Here is a 19955-nt window from a genome sequence, read left to right as displayed (position 1 = left end):
AGTGTGTCTGTCCTCCGTGATAATAGGATCATGCGACCCAGGTGACCCATGGCGGGGGGGCAAAGAAGGCTTGAGCAGGCAGAATCAAGTCCTTGGCTCGTATGGCCTGGAGACGTCCAACGTCCCCTTTGCGTCCCATTTTCTCGTGCCCGGCTATGCGTGCTATCCTCCTCTTGAAAAAAGCGGTGTTGATGAGTGATGGGTGAGTGGGGTCAACGGCATGTATTTTCATGCAAGCACTAAAAGCATGTGGGAGGAGCGTGGGTGTTGGAGCATGAAAGATGGTGTGAAGCAAAGCAGTGGTGTGCGGTGCGCTTGTTATCATGAACACCAACAATGGGCAACACCAGAAGCGGAAGGAGAGGGATCGTATCTCTGACGAGATTTTTCGTCTGCAAGTCGGGCGGAGTGATGCAACAAATGTCGGGGATGGTGTTGTGGAAGGAATGGCGCGGCGAGACGAAGCGGCCCATGGCAAAGACGCGGTGAAGTTGATGCAAGGACTAGTCGCCTCAGAACTGAGAATTCAACCACCATCGAATGTACAGCATAATTATTTGCCACTATCTTCAACGGAGGGGCACGCAAAGGAACCAGCGAGCCAACGCCTATCGGTCTGTCGACGACCGCCGGAGAAAGCGGCAGGTTGATCGTCACTGTGTGCACATCGTCAAATGTAAGCTCGTTTTCGCTAGCACCTCAGGTGATCGTCGTTGCTGATAGCCACTGAGGATGATTTGCAGGCGCAGAAGCACAAGCCAGTAGCTTGTAATTTCCAGGCAAAAGCGGCAAGCCAAATAAAGAACAATCAAAGGTCGGGCACACAGCAGCGGACAAGAAAAGAAGAAGAGACAGCCCAAAAACCACCAGGAGGCGGGGACGCAGATTCATATGAGGTTATCAACCTGAAGCACTCCACTTCCTTGTCTTGAGCGGTTTGTTTCTAGACATCTAGGTCGAATTGCGGCGACTGGTATTTTGCCTTTCTTCTCTGAGTCTTGCTGTGGGGTGTTTAGTGAGCCTCTTGATTCCTCTTCTTTTCCATTTCTTCGGCGCCTTGACTTGTTCGTCCAACCCCGGTTGTGTGTGTGTGACTGTTCTGTGTGTTCGAATCTGTCTGTCTTCACAACCCGTCCCCTCACGGAAGTGTCTGAAGTGGTGTCTGAACTACCCGCCAAAGTGAGACAAACAAAATGGGCGGCGCGATGACAGTGAACCGGGGGACCTATGCGTATTGTGTAAACTGAGAAAATCCAGTTCCGACGCGGATCTGCTGTCTGTCAGCCAGGGATGGCAAAGTATATTGAAAACTGGGAGGGCCTTCGCTGGCTTTTCGTAGACTCTCTTGTCAAACGGGGATGCTGTGTTAGCAAGGAGCTTCTCATCGACGGAGAAATGGAGCTGTCGCTCTGGGGTAAGTAATCCAGTGCAACGGTCAAATGAAAAACATAAGCATTGACAACCTCGAAAATAACATCTACCCTCAGCGGCAACAGCACCAGTGGGTAAGTACGAAATAATATGCATCGCAATACGAGGCATGGACGGCAGCTTGCCAGCCTAGGTACATCTTTCTGGGAATATCGTGCCTGAAGCCCAGTTCAGCCTGCTTTCTTGACAACTGGTTGGTTGATCGTCGACTTGTTCGAAGCACGGCGTCAAGCACTTGGTCGGGATCAAGGCCAGGGCCTGCAGGCCCTGGAGCCACGGCATAACAAAGTTAGCCTCGAAACACGGCCCAACCAGGCGAGCTGCCCCGGCCGTGGCCAACAGTTTTGAAACATGCCGCCAAAGCCAACGAAAGCAGAAATAGGATAATCGTGTGCAGCCTCTAGAGTAGCAAATCAGGGCAGCATGTCAGCCGCCTCTCTCTGTCGGAGCGTATCATGCTAGACCAAGACGACAAGTGCGCAAGGCTAGACCAGTGAGAGGTAAGCCAGTCAGGCAGAGGATTGCGAGCATTGTGGGCGTAGAAGAAAATGCGAGGGCGAGCGGGCTTGGTGGTTCTCCGAAAAGATGGGGCCTGGCTGAGTGCGCCGTGTGTTCTCGACCGATGCCCCTTTTCTGTTGGGATCGCTTCGCAAAAAGATGTCAAATATGGCAGTTACGTAGTGGCGTGAGCCTGTTTAACAGGGAAGGAGCACGGCGAAGCAGGTACGACACAAGCAGTCACCCACCTCACCTTCTTGCATCGTCAAGTGCGGTACGCACGGAAGCAAAAAGGCAGGAGCGTTCCTGCAACGAACCAGTCTCTCACAAGCCGTTCTCGGACGGATCAAAAATGGTATAAACAACTACGGGGAACAGATCATCAGCATCGAATGTACACAGTATTCCAAAATGTAAAGTCGACCCCTCGCAAACCTCCAGCGCCAAATAAGAGACCACAGACCCAAAACCTATTTTGATGCACTTGTCTCGTAACTCTCTTTTCTTACGACTTTAATTGCAGTGGATCACGATATTAGCTCGCGGGACGAAATTTAATTGGCAAGTGGGGCCCCTTCGTTTTGCTTTCCCTTTTTCCGTTGCTAAGGAGCAGGAAAACGGACACCGCCCAACTCCCACAGCGCCTGCTACAGCGATGTCGTCGCCAGCCGTTGCCCTCGAACGTTTTCAGGGCAACCAGCGCCAGGCCAAAAACAACAGGCCACGGCCATACGCCAGACCCATAATTCTCGTTTCTTATTTCTACAATGTCTTTTGCGCGCTCCCTTGCGTTTCTGTGCAAAGTGACACGGCGCATCTCTCTCTGTACGGAGTATGTCTTACGTCGCACAGAGCATTTCGGCGGAGGTTGTTGACTTCGTTTTGATTTTGTGCTAATGTATCGATTTATTGTGCTGACCCCCTTCAGGAGCGACTGGCACTCTCGTCAGGAAGCCACGGCCTGCACGCCAGATTCGCACATGCTGGTTATGGACAGGTTTGGGGACCAGCGCTTTTGCTCCTGCTTCTTTTTCGACCCTCTTTTTGTGACCTGATCGACGCGAAGGAAAACGAGAGAAGGGGAGGGAAAACACCGGACCCTCTCGTTTACGATGTAAAAGGTTTTCGCTGCTCATTCTTGCCACATACCGACCAGGGAGGCTCCATGTCGTATCAAAACACCCCTGTGCTGAATCACGATTGCAAGACGAATATCCTCTGGAAAAGACGTACGAATTTTTAATTTTTTTTTACAAAAAAAGTCACATGGCGTCTGCAGGCTGCTGCAGTAGGTGCGACCCACTCTCTGGGCAGGTGTCCATTCGCTTTTGATGCGCTGCGACTTAGACTCTGGCCCACTAAAAATGCCGGTACTTTGCAGGCAAAGGTATCTCTAGCGCGGTTATTCGGGACTGGGCTGGGCCAGCCTGCCAGTTGTTATTTACTTTTGAGCTGCTGCTATCTTACGATTCGTACGATGTAGGGAATACGGCAGCGCATTGTGCTGCATTCGTACAACGACTAGTATTCCATCTTCAAGCTCCTCCTTTTCCTGCCCCCAAAAGCTATGTGATGGGTCCGAGATAGGAAACATTTCTTCGCAGGCGCGTTCTCAGTTCGCCCCTGGCACCAGTTTCGTTGACTCATCGCGACTGTTTCGAGGGGACAAAAGAAAGGCGAAAACGACAAGAAAACGGGTTTTGCACGCCTGGCACGTCTGCCTCGTAAAACGTTCGGGTTAAAAATAAGTTAAAAATCTAGCACGAAAAAGGCCGAACAATTGCACGGTTCTTGGACGCATCGAAACGCAGATTTTTCACGACGCAGCTGGCATGCGAAGGAGCGACCAGGCTGTCCACCCCAATCGCCCACAGGGACCGCACTGCACGCCGCCGCTACGGAGAGTGCCTTCGTTGACAACGGCAGGCCGACAGCAAGACTCGCACACCTTCGCTCGGGAAATACGATGCTGCAGACGTGACTGACATATTTCGTACTTCGTACATAAGATACAGGCTGACAGGCTGCCCGTGGCACCTTCATTCGCCGTTGCCCTGCCGCCGTAGCGCGCACTAGCAAAACTCTACGCTCGAAAATAAAATGATGCCCCCCCTACCGTACCTACATCGTCAGGGCGATGCGCACATCACGCTTTATCGCGCCGGCAGCGCAAATGACGATCAGAGCCCTGTGCTCAGCCCACCTGCCGCGTATCGGGTTTCTTGTCGGTCGCTGCTGCCCGCCACCCACAAAACACCGTGTTTGGTCCTTGGTCCTGCCCTGAAAAAGCGTACCACGATCACCCCTGTCAGGGCGCCATTACACTCGTCCATTTCCCACCCCTGCGCTGGCCAAGCAATTTCAATTGTCCATGTCTGGGCCCAGGGCCCCCCCAAAACTCCGTATCAGAAAATACTATGGAAACCCAGCAAATAAAGCTTTTCATGTCGAAAAGGGGCAGGTACGGAAGGTACGATGTACTGTTTCTCGCACAAATGCTCTGATCCTGACAGAGGCTGGATGCTCTCCCCAGCAACACCGTCCCAATGCAGCAGGAGCCGCCCACTGTGGAGGCCCAAAGAATGGGCATCAGGAACAGGGAGCGAGATGGCAAAACGTCCGCAAACAAGAACCGATGGGGCTCAGGGAGGGCAGGTGCAACGGGCTATCTGAGCAATCAACGCCCAAAGGCATGCGCGGTCACAAAGAGGCAAAAAGGTAGGAGCTCCGTGCTGTAAATGAGACTCACAAGTACAGTACGAATTACTACTCAGTATTCTGCCATCCAATGTGTAGATTGTAGCATCAGGCAAGCACCACGAAGGCCACCACGCGCCGTCGCACGCCCTGGCTTGTGCAGCGTGCACGTCGTGCAGCTCGTTGGTTGCTCTTGCCAGAGGCGTTGCTCATTCGTCATCCAACGTCTTTTCTCCCTCCATCCCTCCTTCCCTCCTTGCTCCCCCTCCACTCCCATTCCTTTCCAAAAGCAAGAGCGTCTATCAAAGGCGGTCCAAGTGCCCCTTCCTCATTCGACACTCGTGCAGCCTGACCAATCAGGTGTAAGTGTACAAAGTACTTTGAGCTGCTCAGGCGGATCTTCCTCCACCCAGACCACTCTCTGTCTCCTATGCGGTGGTCCCTTCCCCCCTTGGCCACGGGTCCCTGCTCTGCTCTTGCCCTCCGTGGCTCCCTCCTGTTCTTTTAAAATAACCGTTCCTTCCTTTTCTACATGCTTCTGTTTTTCTTCTCCTTTCCTCTCTCCTCTCTTTTCTTCTCTCCTCTGCTCTCCTCACCCTTCTTTCTTTTGACATCGCACAAAATACCCAGCTTGACCAGTTCAACGCACAACACCCGTCACTAATACTCCCTTTTCTTTTTCTTTCGATTTCTCTTGTGATACCCCTATTTCATTATAGTCTTGTATTTCTTTTTCTTTCCTAAGATACCCTTCGATACCCCCCCCTTAATCGCAAGATACCTAAAACTTTTCCAAGTTACGGAAAAATCACATCCGACAAGCTTTTCGCAAGGCTTCTCATCCCAAAACAACAACCGCTCAACATACACCAAACTTCCAAACACTACAACCGTCGCAATGGCCGAAGAGCAGAAGCCCGTTGAGGTCCCCGCCGTTGAGGCTCCCGCCGCCGAGGCTGTCGCCGAGGCCCCTGCCGCTGTTGAGGCTCCTGCTGCTGAGACCGCCGCTGAGGCCCCTGCCGCTGTCGAGGCACCCGCTGCCGTGGCCGCTGCTGAGCCTGCTGCTGAGGCCCCTGCCGCCGCTGAGACCGCTGCCGAGGCCCCTGCCGCTGCCGAGGAGCCCAAGAAGAAGGTCGAGCCCATCGAGGAGGGCGTCCTCGAGGCCAAGGGCTCTGGTTTCCCCAAGAGCTTCCTGTACACCAAGAAGTTCTTCTGGTTCCCCAAGGAGGCCGTGACCCCCAAGGACCTGGCTGCCTACGTCAAGTCCGAGAAGGTCACTGAGACCGCCCACCACGTTGTCTCCTGGGCCGCCGAGACTGGCAAGGGTCTTCTTTTCTATGGCGACAAGCAGGGCGAGAAGCCCCACGGTGTCATCCATCTGGTACGTCTGCGTATGAATTCATTCAAGTTTTCACGGCGGCGAGAAAACTACACGTAGACTTTGGTTTTCTAACATAATCTCCCCGCTCCTTAGGCCGATGCTTCTGAGCCCACCACCGAGGGTGCCAACAAGTTCCACGTCACCGCCAAGGGCCACAAGCACGTCTTCAAGGCCCCGACTGCCGCCGACCGTGACAATTGGGTTGCCCAGCTCAAAGCCAAGATTGCCGAGGCCAAGGAGCTCGCTGCCACCGTCAAGGAGAGTGAGACCTACAAAAGCACCCTTGCTTCGCTGAAGCCTGCTAAGAAGGAGGCCGCTCCCAAGGCCGAGGAGGCTCCCAAGGCCGCCGAGCCCGCCGCCGAGGAGCCCGCTGCTGCTGCTACCGCGGCTGCCGTTGCTGCTCCCGCTGCCGTTGCCGCCGTTGCTGCTCCTGCCCAAGAGGCCCCCAAGGAGGAAGCTCCCAAGGAGGCTGCCAAGGAGGAGCCCAAGCGCCGCTCTGCTTCCGGCAAGCGCACTTCCATCTTCGGCAGCCTGATTGGCGGCAAGAAGGAAGAGAAGAAGGAAGAGAAGAAGGAAGAGAAGAAGGAGGCTGCGGCCCCTGCTGAGGCTCCGAAGGACGCCGAGGCTGCCCCTGCTGCTGCTGCTGCCCCTGAGGAGGCTGCTGTCGAGGCGCCTGCCGCCGAGGCCGCCCCTGCTGAGGCTGAGGCTGCTGCTGAGCCGGTTGCTGAGGCGGCCCCTGCTGTTGCTGCCCCCGAGGTTAAGACCCCTGAGGTCAAGACCCCTCCCGCTACCAAGCGCGGCAGGTAAGTTCACAACTCGTTTGCCGCTGCACTGTGCATTTTCCCTGGACAAACTGTCTAACGAATCTCCTAGCATCTTCGGCAACCTGGGCTTCTCCAAGAAGAAGGCCGAGGCTGAGGCCGCTCCTGCTCCCCCTGCCAAGGATGCCCCGGCTGAGCCTGCCGCTGTCTCTGAGAATGCCCCCGTGATCCCGGCTGTTGAGGCCACCGAGCCCCTCTCGACTGAGGTCGCCCCTGCTGCTGAGGCTAAGGCCGCCGAGGCTACTCCTGAGGTCGCTGCCGCCGCTACCAACGGCGAGAAGAAGGAGGTCAAGAGCGACAAGCGCAAGTCGTCGCTGCCCTTCAACTTCGGTGGCAAGAAGTCGGACGACGAGGGTGAGAAGAAGACGTCGGGCTTCTCTCGTCTCCGCAACACCGTCCGCCTGGGCCGCAAGGACAAGTCTCCTGGCCCCGCCAAGACTGAGGAGGCCGCTGCTGCCGTTGCCGAGGCCAAGCCTGCTGAGGCTGAGGCCCCTGTTGAGGAGGCTCCTGCCGCTGCCGCTGCTGCCGCCCCCGCCGCCGAGGCTGAGGCCGAGGCTGCTGCCCCGGCTGCTGCCGCTGAGGATGCTGCCGCTGAGGTTCCCAAGGCCGTCACCGCCACCCCTGTTGTCGCTGCCACCGCATAGAATGCGCGTTCAGGTTCGCTGTTCAATCGGCGGTGATGAGTTATTGTGATGATTTAACGGCTACACCTCGTTTCGCAACTTTTTTTGTTCTCGCGTCCACCCTTCTTCCCTACTCTTCGCTCGGAGAATGTTAATTATGACGACAACCGCCAAAAAAGGAGGCGGCCCTTAAAGCATCTAATACCCCATTGTCTGCCGTTTGTCTCGGGTTGTTCGGTTTCTGCATTTGAGATACCCTGTTTAAGAGAACGACCATGTCACCAGCAGGTTCCTGCTCTTCGCTACTGAGCAGCAGCAAATCTGTTGCGTGACATTAGGTTGATTCCTTTATTTTGCCATTGCCTTTCCTTTTCGATTTGATTTTTCGTCTTGTTTTTTTTGTTTTTTTTTCTGTTTTACGTGTCCGAAAAAAACAACAAAAAAGTTTCACAAAAAAGTATACGCTTACGGACTCTATACCACATATCATTACCATACCTAATAATTCACATACTGCTTTCTGCCATAACAATATTTTTATTTCGCGTCCGTCTCTTTGCTTCTTGCTCTATGCAACTCTTTACGCTGTTGCCAATTTCGCATTGGCGATCAGGTAGCGTGTCGATACTTTGACTGTACGACATGTTGTAGCTAGCTATTGGCGCACACCCCGTCTGTTGGACAAGCAGCACCAGACAACTATGTTATTTCTGTTGACAAACGGTATGATGGCTACTTTCCTCTATGCGTTTTCAAAATTAGTTGTTTATTTGGGAGACTGTCTGCAAGTAAATATGAAGTTTGTTTTATGACAGGGTCAGTGAACAAATCCTGGTTGTGTTAAAGCAGGTACAAGATGATTCCAATCGTAGTGCTTCTATTCGGTTTTATTTTCTTTATTTTTTTTTTATTCCGTTAAAATTTTTTTAAAAAAAGTTCAACCTTCTTTCATTTTCTTCCGATATTTTCTTTTCAACCCCCTTCACCTTCTTCCCATACATCCCCAGGTCGTCCTGATAAATTCTGCAAAATAAACGGCAAGCCAACTATCATTTTATATTAACGTGCTACGCTTTTCTACAAAAGAAAAACAAGATGTCTTATCATCATCATTTGTGTTCAATTAGGTGAAATAATGCTCGTTGGTGGTATCTTGCGTTTACCATAAAACATCGTCGAAGCAATAGGCTCCGCGTGAGAACCTACAACGCCGCCAATCCGGTTCCCTAAGAAAAGTGAAGGTGTCTAGACACCCCGCCAATTTTGTAAAGCCGTTTCGCCCAGTCGAAGTCGACAGAAAAATGACAAATAACACCCGTGCAATGACCATATCGCGTATGCCCAGTGGCACTGTATTGAAGTGCAAAATTCACTTGCTTCGCTTGCTGGCAAAAAAAAAAGGGAAAAACAAAGAAAACAGGAAAAACAAAGAGACAAGAGAAAAGATACAGAAAAAGCCTGTGCTTTCTAGAGGCAAGATAAGAAAACCCCTCGAGATGGCACCATGTCTAGATGACTTTGTAACATGGCATTGCGTATGATAAATGTGACGACGTATAAAATGGGATATGAAGATAAGGAGAGCCGAGGAGAGATATAAAATGGGCGTGGCGGACTGCAAAGATGGACGGATATCACCCAATCTCTAGTTTGCAGTCTCTGCAAGAGGACGCAGAGCAACAGGGTACTTGGCCACCAATTCCTGAATCTTGGGCGTCAGCTGCGCTAGGCGGAACGGCTTGGAGATAACGTCGTCGATACCGGCTGCCAGGGCCGCCTCAATCTGTTCCGACCGGGCGTAGGCTGTGACCGCGATGACGGGAACATGGCCTGGAAGCGTGCCGCTCCGCTCCAGAGCACGGATGGCCCGCGCACAGGTCATGCCGTCCATGACGGGCATTTCTAGATCCAGAAGAACGATGGAGACATATGAACCAAGCGGCCGCAAGCCCGAGGAGGAAGCCGAGGGTGCCATGGCGGCGCTCGCGGGAGCCAATGCCGACGGCACCCTTGTCGCTTCGGGTTGCCCCTTGACACTGGATGCAGGCTCGTCCCCGGCAGCACTGCCGCTGTCTGAATTCGCCTTTCCAAAAGACGCAGCCTGGAGCAGAATTTCCAGCGCTTCGCCACCGTGGTTGGCTACCATTGTCCGGTTTCCACATTTGTCGAGCTGGCGCTGCAGTACCCTCTGGTTGACAATGTTGTCCTCCACGATGAGCACATCCAGTGTCGGCGAGACGTCCGATGCTCTATTTGTGTCGTCGGCAGAACGCTTGGTAAGAGAGGAGATAGCAGCGTTGCTGATGATAGGCGTGGGAGCGGCCTGAGCCTCGTCCCTGGAAGGGCATTGGTGGGAGCGCGGTTCTGTCGCCGCCAGAGGCCAAAACGGTGACTCGACCATCAGTGGCGGCGATGGGAGCTGGGGCAGGACGGTGGCCGTTGACGCTACGGTTGTGCTACAGGTGCAATTCCCGGAGCCATCCTTGAGGCGATTGGACGTGTAGGCAACGACAGCAGAAGCGTCCGTCGCGGACTGTGAACCAGAGACGATGGCGGAAATGTCCGATGCACCGGGCTGAACACCGGCTGGGGTGGACGGAACTTTCCTCGACTTGACGTAAAACGCAAATGTGCTGCCCTCGTCCTTCTTCGACGCCACGCCGATCTGGCCGCCCTGCAATTCTGTAAGGTTGCGAGAGATGTAGAGGCCCAGGCCCGAACCGCCGTACTGAACATGCGTCCGGGGCGACGTCTGCAAGAAGTGCTGGAATAACTCGTTCTTTTCGTCGTCCTCCAGCCCGTTGCCTGTGTCGGACACGGCGACGTGAAGGTTGATCAACTGGCCGTTGCCCCAGTCGGCACCATCGGCGATTCCGGGAGTGTCCTGTCGACTGGGCAAGTAGGAGACGTCGGCGATGGAGCTTGAGACGTCATTTTCGGCAGGGTCGCATTGGCCGTCGGATGCCGCGAGGGAGACAACAATGGAGCGCTGCTCGCAGGACTGTGTGAACTTGATGGCGTTGGTCAACAGGTTGATGAGGACCTGGTTCAGCCGCGACGGATCAAGCCTCAGCCAGTTCCCGACGCCGACTAGGTCCAGGTACGAGGGTTGAATGCGGAAGGTGCAGTTGATGTCGTGGGCCAGGAGCTCCGCTTCGAACATCTTTAGTGTGCCGCGGACCACCATGACCGGCTGCACATCGACGGGGGTCACGGGCAGCAGCTGGGAATCTAGCTTGGAGAGTGTGAGCACGTCGTCGACAATTCGCTTTTGATGATTGGTGCAGAGCGTGATGGTGCTGCTGGCTTCCTGGATGTTGTCGAATGCGCGGTTGAACTCGGTCGTACTCCCGTTGGCCGCCAGACGCCTGAGCTCGTTGACCGTGTTCGTGATCTCGTCGACGGTCTGCAAGATGGCACTAAGGGGATTTCGCATCTCGTGGCTCGTGATGTCAATAAAGTTCTCCTGCTGGCGCTTATGCTCTACGGCTTCTTTGCGGAGCTGAATCTGGAACTCTTCCGCCAGCTTCTGCTGGGAAATGTCGGTGATGCACCCAAAAATGCCCTTGAGATTACCCTGATCGTCCTTTTCCGGGTATGCGCGCAGCAGAACCCAAGTGGTTGTCTCGATGGGTTCCGCACCCTCGGTCTGGATGGTCGTCTTCTCCTTGAACCGGAACTCGTGCGTGACATTGCATTTATCGTTGACAAGTCGGTTCCAGACCACGGCAAGTCCTGGCTGGTCCTCGTCCTGCACGCTGTCCATCCAGGTGCCCCAAACGGACGAGGCGTCGTTGTTGAGGGGTGCAGCGACTTGGACGGGGGTGAGGGAGCTGGATGGAGGTGATGACGCAGCGACATCCTGTCGTGGGTGGCGCGAAATCTTCCACCACATGTCGTTGCAGTATGTGATCCGGCCCGTGTTGTCGGTGACAAACATGCCGACAGGCGTAAATTCGGCCATGCGCATGAATCGGTTTTGGCTGTCGACGGCCTGTTGGGTTCGGATCTGGAGCTGGTGGGAGAGCTCCTGGCGATCCTGTGCCGCTCTGCGCGCTGCCCACTGGCTGCGGCGCACTTCTTCTTCATACAGCACCACGGACGCCAGCGATGTTGTCAGCTGGCGTGCCAGCAGGTGCACGAACAAGCGGTAGTCCCGGTTGTACGACAGCCTCGGGTTCGTGCCCATGACAATGAAGCCCGAAATGGATGAGGAGGAGGCTGTGGAGTCGGACGTGACGGTAAGGTGCTGCACGGGAATGACGACGACGGTGCGGCACGGATCGCCGAAGCCCCGGTCGCCGTGCAGACCGGCTAGGAGCTCGGTGGGAAGCGTGCCGTTCTCGATGGACAAAACGACCGGCGGAAGCACGGTGGACGACGGTGCGCTGGTGGTGGAACCCGACATGGACTGACGCATATACGGTGCAAAGCCGTCCTCGCTGGTGCGAAGATCCAGCGAGTGCACAGCGGCTGGATGGTCGTGCGGTACGCCAAGCGAGCCCTCCAGCACAACCTGGGGCGGATTGGGCAGAGTGCCCGGTGTGGTCGACGACACTTGGCTCTCGTTGTTGTCGTTGTTGTCGTTGTTGTTGTCGTTGTTGGTGCGGACGACGGAGTAGATGAGCGCAAAGGGCACGTCGTACTCGTTGTCCTCCAGACCCTCTCGGGCCGCCTGCCAAAAGCCGGGAATGGTTTGTGCCGTAGCCGTCTTCTCGCCCACATCGTTCAGAGTCAACATGCGCCGTTCATTGACCTTCCGCCGGGTGTTTTCAAAGGCGGGGTTGAACAGGCCCACAACCGAGCCGTCGCTGCCAACCATGGGCACAAGGGACCAGTCGAAGAAGGTCTCTTCGCAGAACCCATGGCGGTTGATGAACAGGTGGTTGTCCTGCTTCAAGACAGCCTGGCCGGCATTCCAGGCGCTGTCAAAGAAGGGCTTCAAGTCGTCCCAAATCTCGGACCAACTTTGGGCGAAAGGCGAGCCCATCAACTGCGGGTGTTTCTGGCCAGCCAGCGAGGTATATGCCTCGTTGTAGATCACCGTGAATGACGGGCCCCAGTACATTGCAGCCGGATGCGGGCTTGCCACGACGAGGTTGGCCATGGTGCGGAGGTCACTTGGCCAGTGCTCAATCGGCCCCAGAGGTGTGGAAGCCCAGTCGATAGATCTGGCAAACCGAATGTGCGCTGGCATGTCGTCGGTCACGGCAATACGTGTCCAATCAAAAGACTGCTTCACATCTTCGAGGGGCGGGAACGGGACCAGGCTGGCGCCGAGATCGATGGCGGTTGGTGCCGCCGTTGAAGAACAGTCGTCACCGGCAGTCAAAGACGGCAGAGAGATGGCCTCATCTTGCGGAGGGCTCTTCTGGGCCGGTAGGTCAGGCTCACCTGCGGCGGCTATGGTCGCAGTGGTACTGCTTCCTACCAGAGGAGAAGGCTGTGATGGAGGTACTGGTGCTTCGAAGCCGAGGCCCCGAATGACACGGAAGCGCCGCCGGAGAGTAGATGCACTCCACCGCCAACCAGCGAACGAAGCAGGGTCTTGGTTCAGGGCGGCGGACTCTGGCGTCAATCGCAGCGCCCAATTCTTGAACTGTGACAAGGCGTCATCGTGATCGGTGCTGGACAGCTTGACTAGGATAGACGGTAATGCCTTGAGGGCGGTGTTGGCGAAGACGACCGCCCACGGCTTGTCCATCTGTTCGCTGTCCGTGGCGCAGGCATCGACGAGGAACGTCGGCCGATCGTCTTGGTTGAGTAGCTCAACGAGATCGGCATTCTGTGATAGGAAGGAAGCCGGCTGCGGAATTTGCGGAGTTCCTGAGGCCGAGGTTGCCGGGCTGCTGGACTGAGTCGATTTGCATTCGCCGTTCGCCATGGTGCCCTGACTTACATTGCCTTTGGCGAGAAATTGCTTCCGTACTACTTCGTTCTCGGGCTCATCTCGCAGACGGCCAGTCTTGGCGGCCGCTGTGAGAAGACCGTCTGCCGCGGAGACGTCGTCTTGGAATTCGCCTTGCCCGTTGTCTCTGTTTTGCCCGTTTTGTCCTTTTTGCCCGTCTTCATCGTCAAGAGCGCCTAGGCCGGGGATGCTGCTGGTTTCCCCGTTGAAGTCGGAGGGTGTGATGATTTTGGACCGCAGAGACGCTCGCTGCTCCGGTATATCAACGGCAGCACGGCTGTCAGGGAGCCCGGCGGCGGGTGCAGATGCCAGATACGGTTGCATGGCCATCGAGTAACTTCTTGGCCGGAACAAGGAAGAAGGGTGCGGGCAGGGGGGATGCGAAGGCGAGCTGACAGAACGGGGTGTGTCGGCGTCGGCGAGTCCTCCGGATGCACCGCCGCCGCAACATGCGCCACCTCTTGCAGAACAACCCGCCGCGCCAGCAACAGCGGTGTAACCAGGGAACTCGTGCGTGGGTGCTAGCACATTCCGGCTGATTTCGGAGGCAATCCACGCCGGGACCGGCTGGTAGGTGGTCGAAAAGGAAGAGTGGCTGGCCACAGACGAGAAGAGCGAGGAGGATGACGAGGTCGGTGACGACGGCTGTTCAGTCGGCGACGTGACGGAGTGGGCGGGCGTCGAGACGACGGGGGCTGCGCCGCGGCTCAAGCGAAGACGCTCCTTGGCAGACGTAGCAACGGAGGACGGCCTCGTGACAGAAGAGCTGGAAAGGCGAGCGTGATCAACGGGTCGGCCGGTGGTTTCGTTCTCCACAGGCATGAAGAGCATGAAAAAGAGCTGTAGCCGATGCGGCCGGGATGGAGGGGGAAGAACTTTGTCCCGATGGTGAACGATGAAGAATCCAATGGCCCAGTAGAGGCTACAGGGAAAGTTGCACGTTTGAGGGCGAGGAACAAAGGAAAAGAAAAGCCGTGAAAAAAAAAACGTTATGGAGCTGGCAATACTCCCAGTCCGAGGTAAGAACGGTCGTATACGGCGTCCAAGGAAAGGATACCAGAGGGCAACCTCGTGTCTATTTCGGATTGTTGATTCTGCTAGAGAGCAGTCTCGGAGACGACTGCAAAGTGTGCTGTCTGTCGAGGCTGATTCGATGAGGCTGAAGGTACAGATCAAAGGTCAGATCAGATCAATACATCGGGATCGACGGCGATGGTCGTGTGAAGCTTAGGCTGGAGGCAATTGCGAGTTGGTGAGAGGGTGCGAATGATGCAGGGATGCTGAGCACTGGTGGTGAATGCTGGATATCGAGGAAGACGACGAACCGACATAAACAAGAGAGAACATAAAAAAGCCGAGATCAAAAAAAAATAGCAATCGTGATGTGGAACGACGGAAAGAAGAGGGTCGATTGTTTATGGGAGACGTAAGACCTAGGCAAGGCAGGTGGAACAAGTCAGCAAGCGAGAAGGATCGAATGGACTCCGTTCGGCGCCGCATAGGCCGGTCTGGGCCCAGGCTCCAGCATCAAAATATGGGGGAGCCGGATGTGTGCGCAGTAATTAGAGGAATTCGAGGAAGGAACGAGGGGAGGTAAACACCAACCAGCTAATACCAGCTACAAAGTGTCTGCGGTTTGGTGCTCAATTCAAAAGGTATAGTTCTGGCTTGGGCGTGGCCGGAAGCCAGCAGGTGCTGCTTCGCCCAAGCCACTTCCATCCACCGTCGTGTTGTAGCCTCGCAAGTTGAGTACGAGCACGCGAGTGAGGTGGCCATCCACATAGATGGCGTACGCCGAATCGACATCACCAGACGACGACGAGCCGGACGGAAACAGCACCGCTACCGATACATTGTGCAGTTGTGTATTGCCCAGAGCCGCCGCCACGGCAACGTTGCCATAGTACGGCGGCTTCGTCCCGCGCGTGGTACTCTCCGTATCAAGCGGCTGCCACGAGGCGTACCGATAGTTGGCGCCCTGGTGCATGTGCACACGGCCAATCCCCGTGGCGGCGCTGTACAGGAGAAAGTCAACGCCCCAGAGGGCGGCGCCAAAAGTGTTGGATAGACCCGGTTTGCCCTCGTTGTAGAGTGAGTTGGCCTCGCCCAGAATGTGCCGAGGCTGGGACCTCCGCGTGCTGTTCCCGGCTGCGACTCCAAAAATGGCCTCGTACTCGGCAATGTGCGCGTTGACAGAGCGCACTGTGTTGGTGTGGTTCATGAGCGTGCCCTGGAGAGTCACGCCGGGTGAGGTGGCGCCGCTGATGTAGCTGCAAGCGTTAGTACCTCTCTCTCTCGTCTCTAGTTGGGCCAGCGAACGTACTTATGAGACGAGAACAACGCAATGTTCCGGTCAGCATCCAGACCGGCTTTCCATGCAGCAGGCGCTCTCAGATGGTTGTGTGTCCCACCAAAGGATGGAGCCATGAACCCCGAATAGTCGGGAGGAACAGCCGGCGGCGATGTCCGTGTCGACAAACCTCCGCTGCGAAAATCATCCTCACGCAACAGCTCTGAGCAATGCTTTTCGATGAGGCGCCGGATTTGCCTCGTGCCATTGAGCCACTGGGAAGCATAGATACTCTCGTTCCAGCCAGTTGGTCGGGTCGGGCCCTGTGCAGATGTCGACAGCAAATCAGGCTCGTTGCCATACTCCCATGTGTAGAGCCGACGACGGGCGTACGACTTTCCCCTGTTTGCAGCACCGTTGCTGGCAGTGGTTGTGTCATTGGCTGGTATCACCTCGAGGGCCAATGCATCGCATACCAACGGCACTGTGTCTAACAGGCTTTGCCACCCAGCTGGCGTTGTTGCCAGAGCTAGGTTGAAGCCGTGTGAGAAGCGCGTTCCAGGCAGTGTCCTGTAGCCTTCGAAGAAGGACGGGCCGATGTATACGGTCGTCGGATAGTCGGCCGAGCGCGAGAGGTTGAAAGTGCCGTTGATTGCCCAGGGTAAGCTTGCATTGTAGAGCGCATAGTCCTGCGTGTTGCCCCTAGTCGAGTCAGTTTCGTTCCCAGTTTACTCTGCTCTCGTTTTGCTCGTCGGTGGCTCCTTACCCAACACGAATGTACGGTTTCGAGCCCGTTAGGTCGCCCAGGTTACTTAGCAATGCATCGCTGAACGTATTGGGCGCCGATTTATTGCCTGCAAAATCGGGAAACGAGGCGAACTCGATTGAGTAGCTGACGAAGGCATCGAGAAGGGGAGGGCCGGCACTGGCCGGGGCGGATATCCTGAGATGGTAGACGGAGGCCCTTGCTGCTGCTGCCCACGCCAGAACTGGGGAGCCACGCTTCATGTTCGCACTGCGCTGTGTCTTACCACGTTTGAGGCCTTGTCGTTGTGTCTTTGAAGAATGATGGCCTACACGCTGGAGGCCACCTTGCCTCAGAAGCCATCTACACTAGTCAGCAGTTCTGCATGCCGATTAGCCAGGCCGTCCCGTTGCCCTCAATTGATCGTTTGGCGATATTGACCATGGTACAAACAGCATCTTGCCGCTCACATGCTCAACTTTTGTCCATTTGCGTTGCCATGCCAGCTCGCGGCCGGGTGAATTGGCTGTCGCCGCAGGCCTCGCCTGGACGGAGTCCATGCTTCCAAGAAGTCTAAAACATGGCCGAGCTGGCCACGCATGGCATAGAGGATCAGTTTATATGTCGGGTAGATTGGCGGCAACAGGCAGCATTGGAATATCAAAGGCGTGGAGATCGTCACGTTGGTGATGATGGTGCTACGGTTGGCGCATTCTAGCGGCAGTGGGCGCTACTTCGTTGCTAGTTTCCAGGTACGCAAGGGGAAAGACCACCACAACAGGCAAAACGGCAGGAACGAGCTGTTGGTCCCGCGTGGTCAAGCTAAAGCCTCAGGGTCTCACATCTTGCATCCTTTTTCGGTTATGTTGTCCGGGCTTGAAAGCTCTCTGGCTCTCGGCTATGTTGTCTGGGTCTGAAAGCTATCTACATACCTCGTTTGCAATACCCAATTCGGGACAAGGTTTACGAAGGCTAGGAATGTTCTCCTCTGCCCCGGTCCTCCGATCTGTCCTCCGATCTATCCTCCGGATGGATTCGATTTGTAACGGCAGGAACGAGTGACGAGACAAAACAGCCAGCTGGAAGGAAGCTTCGGGGTGACCACCGGAAAAGAAAGAAAGGCCTCTGCTCTTGCCATCCAGGAAGAGTCTTTGAGGCCATGCCCCAAGTTTTTGCCCAAATTCGGAAACTGCAGCCGACCAAGCTGCCCTGGCTTGGGGTGGTGATTTAGCGTCAAAGCCAGCAGGAAAGAGCAACTGACTGAACGTCATCGAGCTGGCCCCTCTTTCGTGCAGGTGATTGTTCTCACAGGGGTGCTACTCCCGGACGCCTCAGCGCCTTCAGTCTCCTGTGTCCACTGGCTCTTGCCATTCCCAGCTCCCCCTCATTGGCGCTACTCTTGTGCCTTCCGTCCATCTACGTTCCAATTTCGCCTTCATGACGCTGCGTCGTCCCTCGTCAAATTCTCTTCTCTCCCCTCTCTCCTCTTGTGCGATGCGCGTCTTTTCCGCATTGATTTGTCTACCGGCACCTAAAGCATAAGCACTGCAGGCGGCTTACAGGCCAGTGTTCAATCCCCCGAAGCCACCAACCAGTGCACTTGTTTAGCGGACCCTGCCCGCATTCTGACGCCGGCTCTCGGCACTCGATTGCTTATACGGCTTCGACAGATACAAGAATAGCCGGCACCGACCACCACGTTAAATAGGTCGGGAATAGCATCCGCACATAAAAACAGAGCAGAGGGAGGCGAGAGAATAGAAACCGCAAGAAGCCATGGCAGCTCTGCGGTCAATCGTGCGTCTTTCTACTCTGCAAACATCTCGACTTGTTTCTCCTGCACGCCGTTCTTGCTTCCAACCTTTGGTATTTCCCACAATTCTCTCCAGAAACGCATCCAACATGGTCCCCAAGGTATGTTTTGTTTGTTGCCATTTGTTTCCAATCCTGGCCCGGTTGCGTCTCGTCCTCTCCTGCATAGCCTAACGCGCCTCCTCCTCCAGCTCAATGATCCGTCGTTGCTGAAGACGGGCGTCTGCTTTGTCAACGGCGAATGGGTCAAGGCCGGCTCCGGCAAGACCTTTGAGGTCAGCGACCCGGCCACCGGCAAGCTGATTGGTGTTGCGCCCGAGTTCGACACCAAGGACACCGAGGCGGCTGTTGCTGCCGCCGCCACGGCCTTTGAGACCTTCCGGCACAAGACCGGCCGCGAGCGGTCCAAGCTGCTGCGCAAGTGGTACGACCTTATGATGGAGAACGCCGACGACCTGGGCACTCTGATTACGTGGGAAAACGGCAAACCGACGGCCGATGCGCGCGGTGAGGCTGTGTACGCTGCCAACTTCTTCGAGTGGTTCAGCGAGGAGGCGCCTCGCATCTACGGAAAAACGATTCCCTCGACCGTCCCCGGCAACCGTGTGCATACGGTCAAGGAGCCCATTGGTGTCTGCGGCCTGATTACCCCGTGGAACTTCCCTGCCGCCATGATTACGCGCAAGGTCGGCCCTGCCTTGGCCGCTGGCTGCACGGTGGTCGTCAAGGCACCCGGCGAGACCCCTTTCACGGCCCTGGCGCTGGCCGAGCTCAGTGTTCGCGCCGGCATCCCGCCCGGTGTTGTCAACGTCGTGACCGCCCTCGAGAACACCCCCGAGGTCGGCCTGGTGCTGACCACGAACCCCACCATCCGCAAGGTCTCCTTCACGGGCTCCACCAACGTCGGCAAGCTGCTGATGAAGCAGTGCTCGAGCACGCTGAAGAAGATGTCCCTGGAGCTGGGCGGCAACGCGCCGTTCATTGTCTTTGACGATGCCGACCTGGATGCCGCCGTGACCGGCGCCATCACGTCCAAGTTCCGCTCGTCGGGCCAGACCTGCGTGTGCGCCAACCGCATCTTTGTGCAGCGCGGCATCTACGACGCGTTCGCCGAGAAGTTTGCTGCCAAGGTGCGCGAGTTCCACGTCGGCAACGGCTTCGAGAAGGGCATCACCCACGGCCCCGTGATCCACGACCGCGCCGCCAAGAAGGCCTACGAGCACGTCCGCGACGCCGAAAAGCTCGGCGCAACGATCGTCGAGGGCGGCACCTTTTTGCCCGACATCGGCGCCAACTTCTTCGCGCCGACGGTCCTGACGGGCCTCAACCAGAAGATGCTGATTGCGCGCGAGGAGACGTTCGGCCCTGTCGCCGGCCTGTTCCCCTTCGACACGGAGGAGGAGGTTGTCCGCTTCGCGAACAGCACCGAGGTCGGTCTCGCGGGCTACTTCTTCTCGCGCGACATTGAGCGCATCTACCGCGTGGCCGAGCACCTCGAGGTCGGCATGGTGGGCGTCAACACGGGCCTGATCTCGGAGCCTGCATCGCCTTTTGGCGGCGTCAAGGAGTCCGGGTTTGGCCGTGAGGGCTCTGCCTATGGCATTGAGGAGTACCAGATCACCAAGATGGTCACGACGGGTGGCTTGGGTAAGCCTCTCCAGTCGTAGGGAGTGGCAAAAACAATACAATAAAGATTACATATTCGGTTGTCTCGTGGGTGTCTATTTAGTTTTATTTTGCCCGATAATG

General features: G+C 56.0%; 7 protein-coding genes across 7 annotated transcripts; 5 read left to right on the top strand and 2 right to left on the bottom strand.

Annotated features, from left to right (window-relative positions):
* Nucleotides 1–323: 323 nt before the first annotated feature.
* On the top strand, nt 324–650 carry SPSK_10089 (uncharacterized protein; the record flags this gene model as incomplete). Its single annotated transcript, XM_016736646.1, has 1 exon — nt 324–650. The coding sequence occupies one exon, from the start codon at nt 324–326 to the stop codon at nt 648–650; it is 327 nt and encodes a 108-aa protein (XP_016588617.1).
* A 640-nt stretch (nt 651–1290) lies between these two features.
* SPSK_09952 (uncharacterized protein) lies at nt 1291–1779 on the top strand (the record flags this gene model as incomplete). The annotated part of the gene is made up of 2 exons (XM_016736519.1): nt 1291–1414; nt 1601–1779. 2 exons carry the CDS (start codon nt 1291–1293, stop codon nt 1777–1779), a joined length of 303 nt encoding a protein of 100 aa, XP_016588616.1.
* A 2521-nt stretch (nt 1780–4300) lies between these two features.
* On the top strand, nt 4301–4667 carry SPSK_10046 (uncharacterized protein; the record flags this gene model as incomplete). The annotated part of the gene is made up of 2 exons (XM_016736607.1): nt 4301–4390; nt 4443–4667. The coding sequence occupies 2 exons, from the start codon at nt 4301–4303 to the stop codon at nt 4665–4667; spliced, it is 315 nt and encodes a 104-aa protein (XP_016588615.1).
* An 857-nt stretch (nt 4668–5524) lies between these two features.
* SPSK_08828 (conserved lysine-rich protein) lies at nt 5525–7472 on the top strand (the record flags this gene model as incomplete). The annotated part of the gene is made up of 3 exons (XM_016735415.1): nt 5525–6007; nt 6101–6810; nt 6881–7472. The coding sequence occupies 3 exons, from the start codon at nt 5525–5527 to the stop codon at nt 7470–7472; spliced, it is 1785 nt and encodes a 594-aa protein (XP_016588614.1).
* A 1624-nt stretch (nt 7473–9096) lies between these two features.
* SPSK_08294 (histidine kinase group protein) lies at nt 9097–14181 on the bottom strand (the record flags this gene model as incomplete). Its single annotated transcript, XM_016734898.1, has 1 exon — nt 9097–14181. The coding sequence occupies one exon, from the start codon at nt 14179–14181 to the stop codon at nt 9097–9099; it is 5085 nt and encodes a 1694-aa protein (XP_016588613.1).
* Nucleotides 14182–15007: 826 nt separating this feature from the next.
* Nucleotides 15008–16657, bottom strand: SPSK_10869 (beta-glucuronidase; the record flags this gene model as incomplete). The annotated part of the gene is made up of 3 exons (XM_016737122.1): nt 15008–15629; nt 15683–16351; nt 16416–16657. 3 exons carry the CDS (start codon nt 16655–16657, stop codon nt 15008–15010), a joined length of 1533 nt encoding a protein of 510 aa, XP_016588612.1.
* A 1639-nt stretch (nt 16658–18296) lies between these two features.
* SPSK_09102 (succinate-semialdehyde dehydrogenase (NADP+)) lies at nt 18297–19873 on the top strand (the record flags this gene model as incomplete). The annotated part of the gene is made up of 2 exons (XM_016735681.1): nt 18297–18308; nt 18398–19873. 2 exons carry the CDS (start codon nt 18297–18299, stop codon nt 19871–19873), a joined length of 1488 nt encoding a protein of 495 aa, XP_016588611.1.
* Nucleotides 19874–19955: the final 82 nt, after the last annotated feature.

Source organism: Sporothrix schenckii, assembly GCF_000961545.1.
Source record: "Sporothrix schenckii 1099-18 chromosome Unknown Cont44, whole genome shotgun sequence".
NCBI lineage: Eukaryota > Fungi > Ascomycota > Sordariomycetes > Ophiostomatales > Ophiostomataceae > Sporothrix > Sporothrix schenckii.
This window is presented reverse-complemented; position numbering and strand designations above follow the sequence as displayed.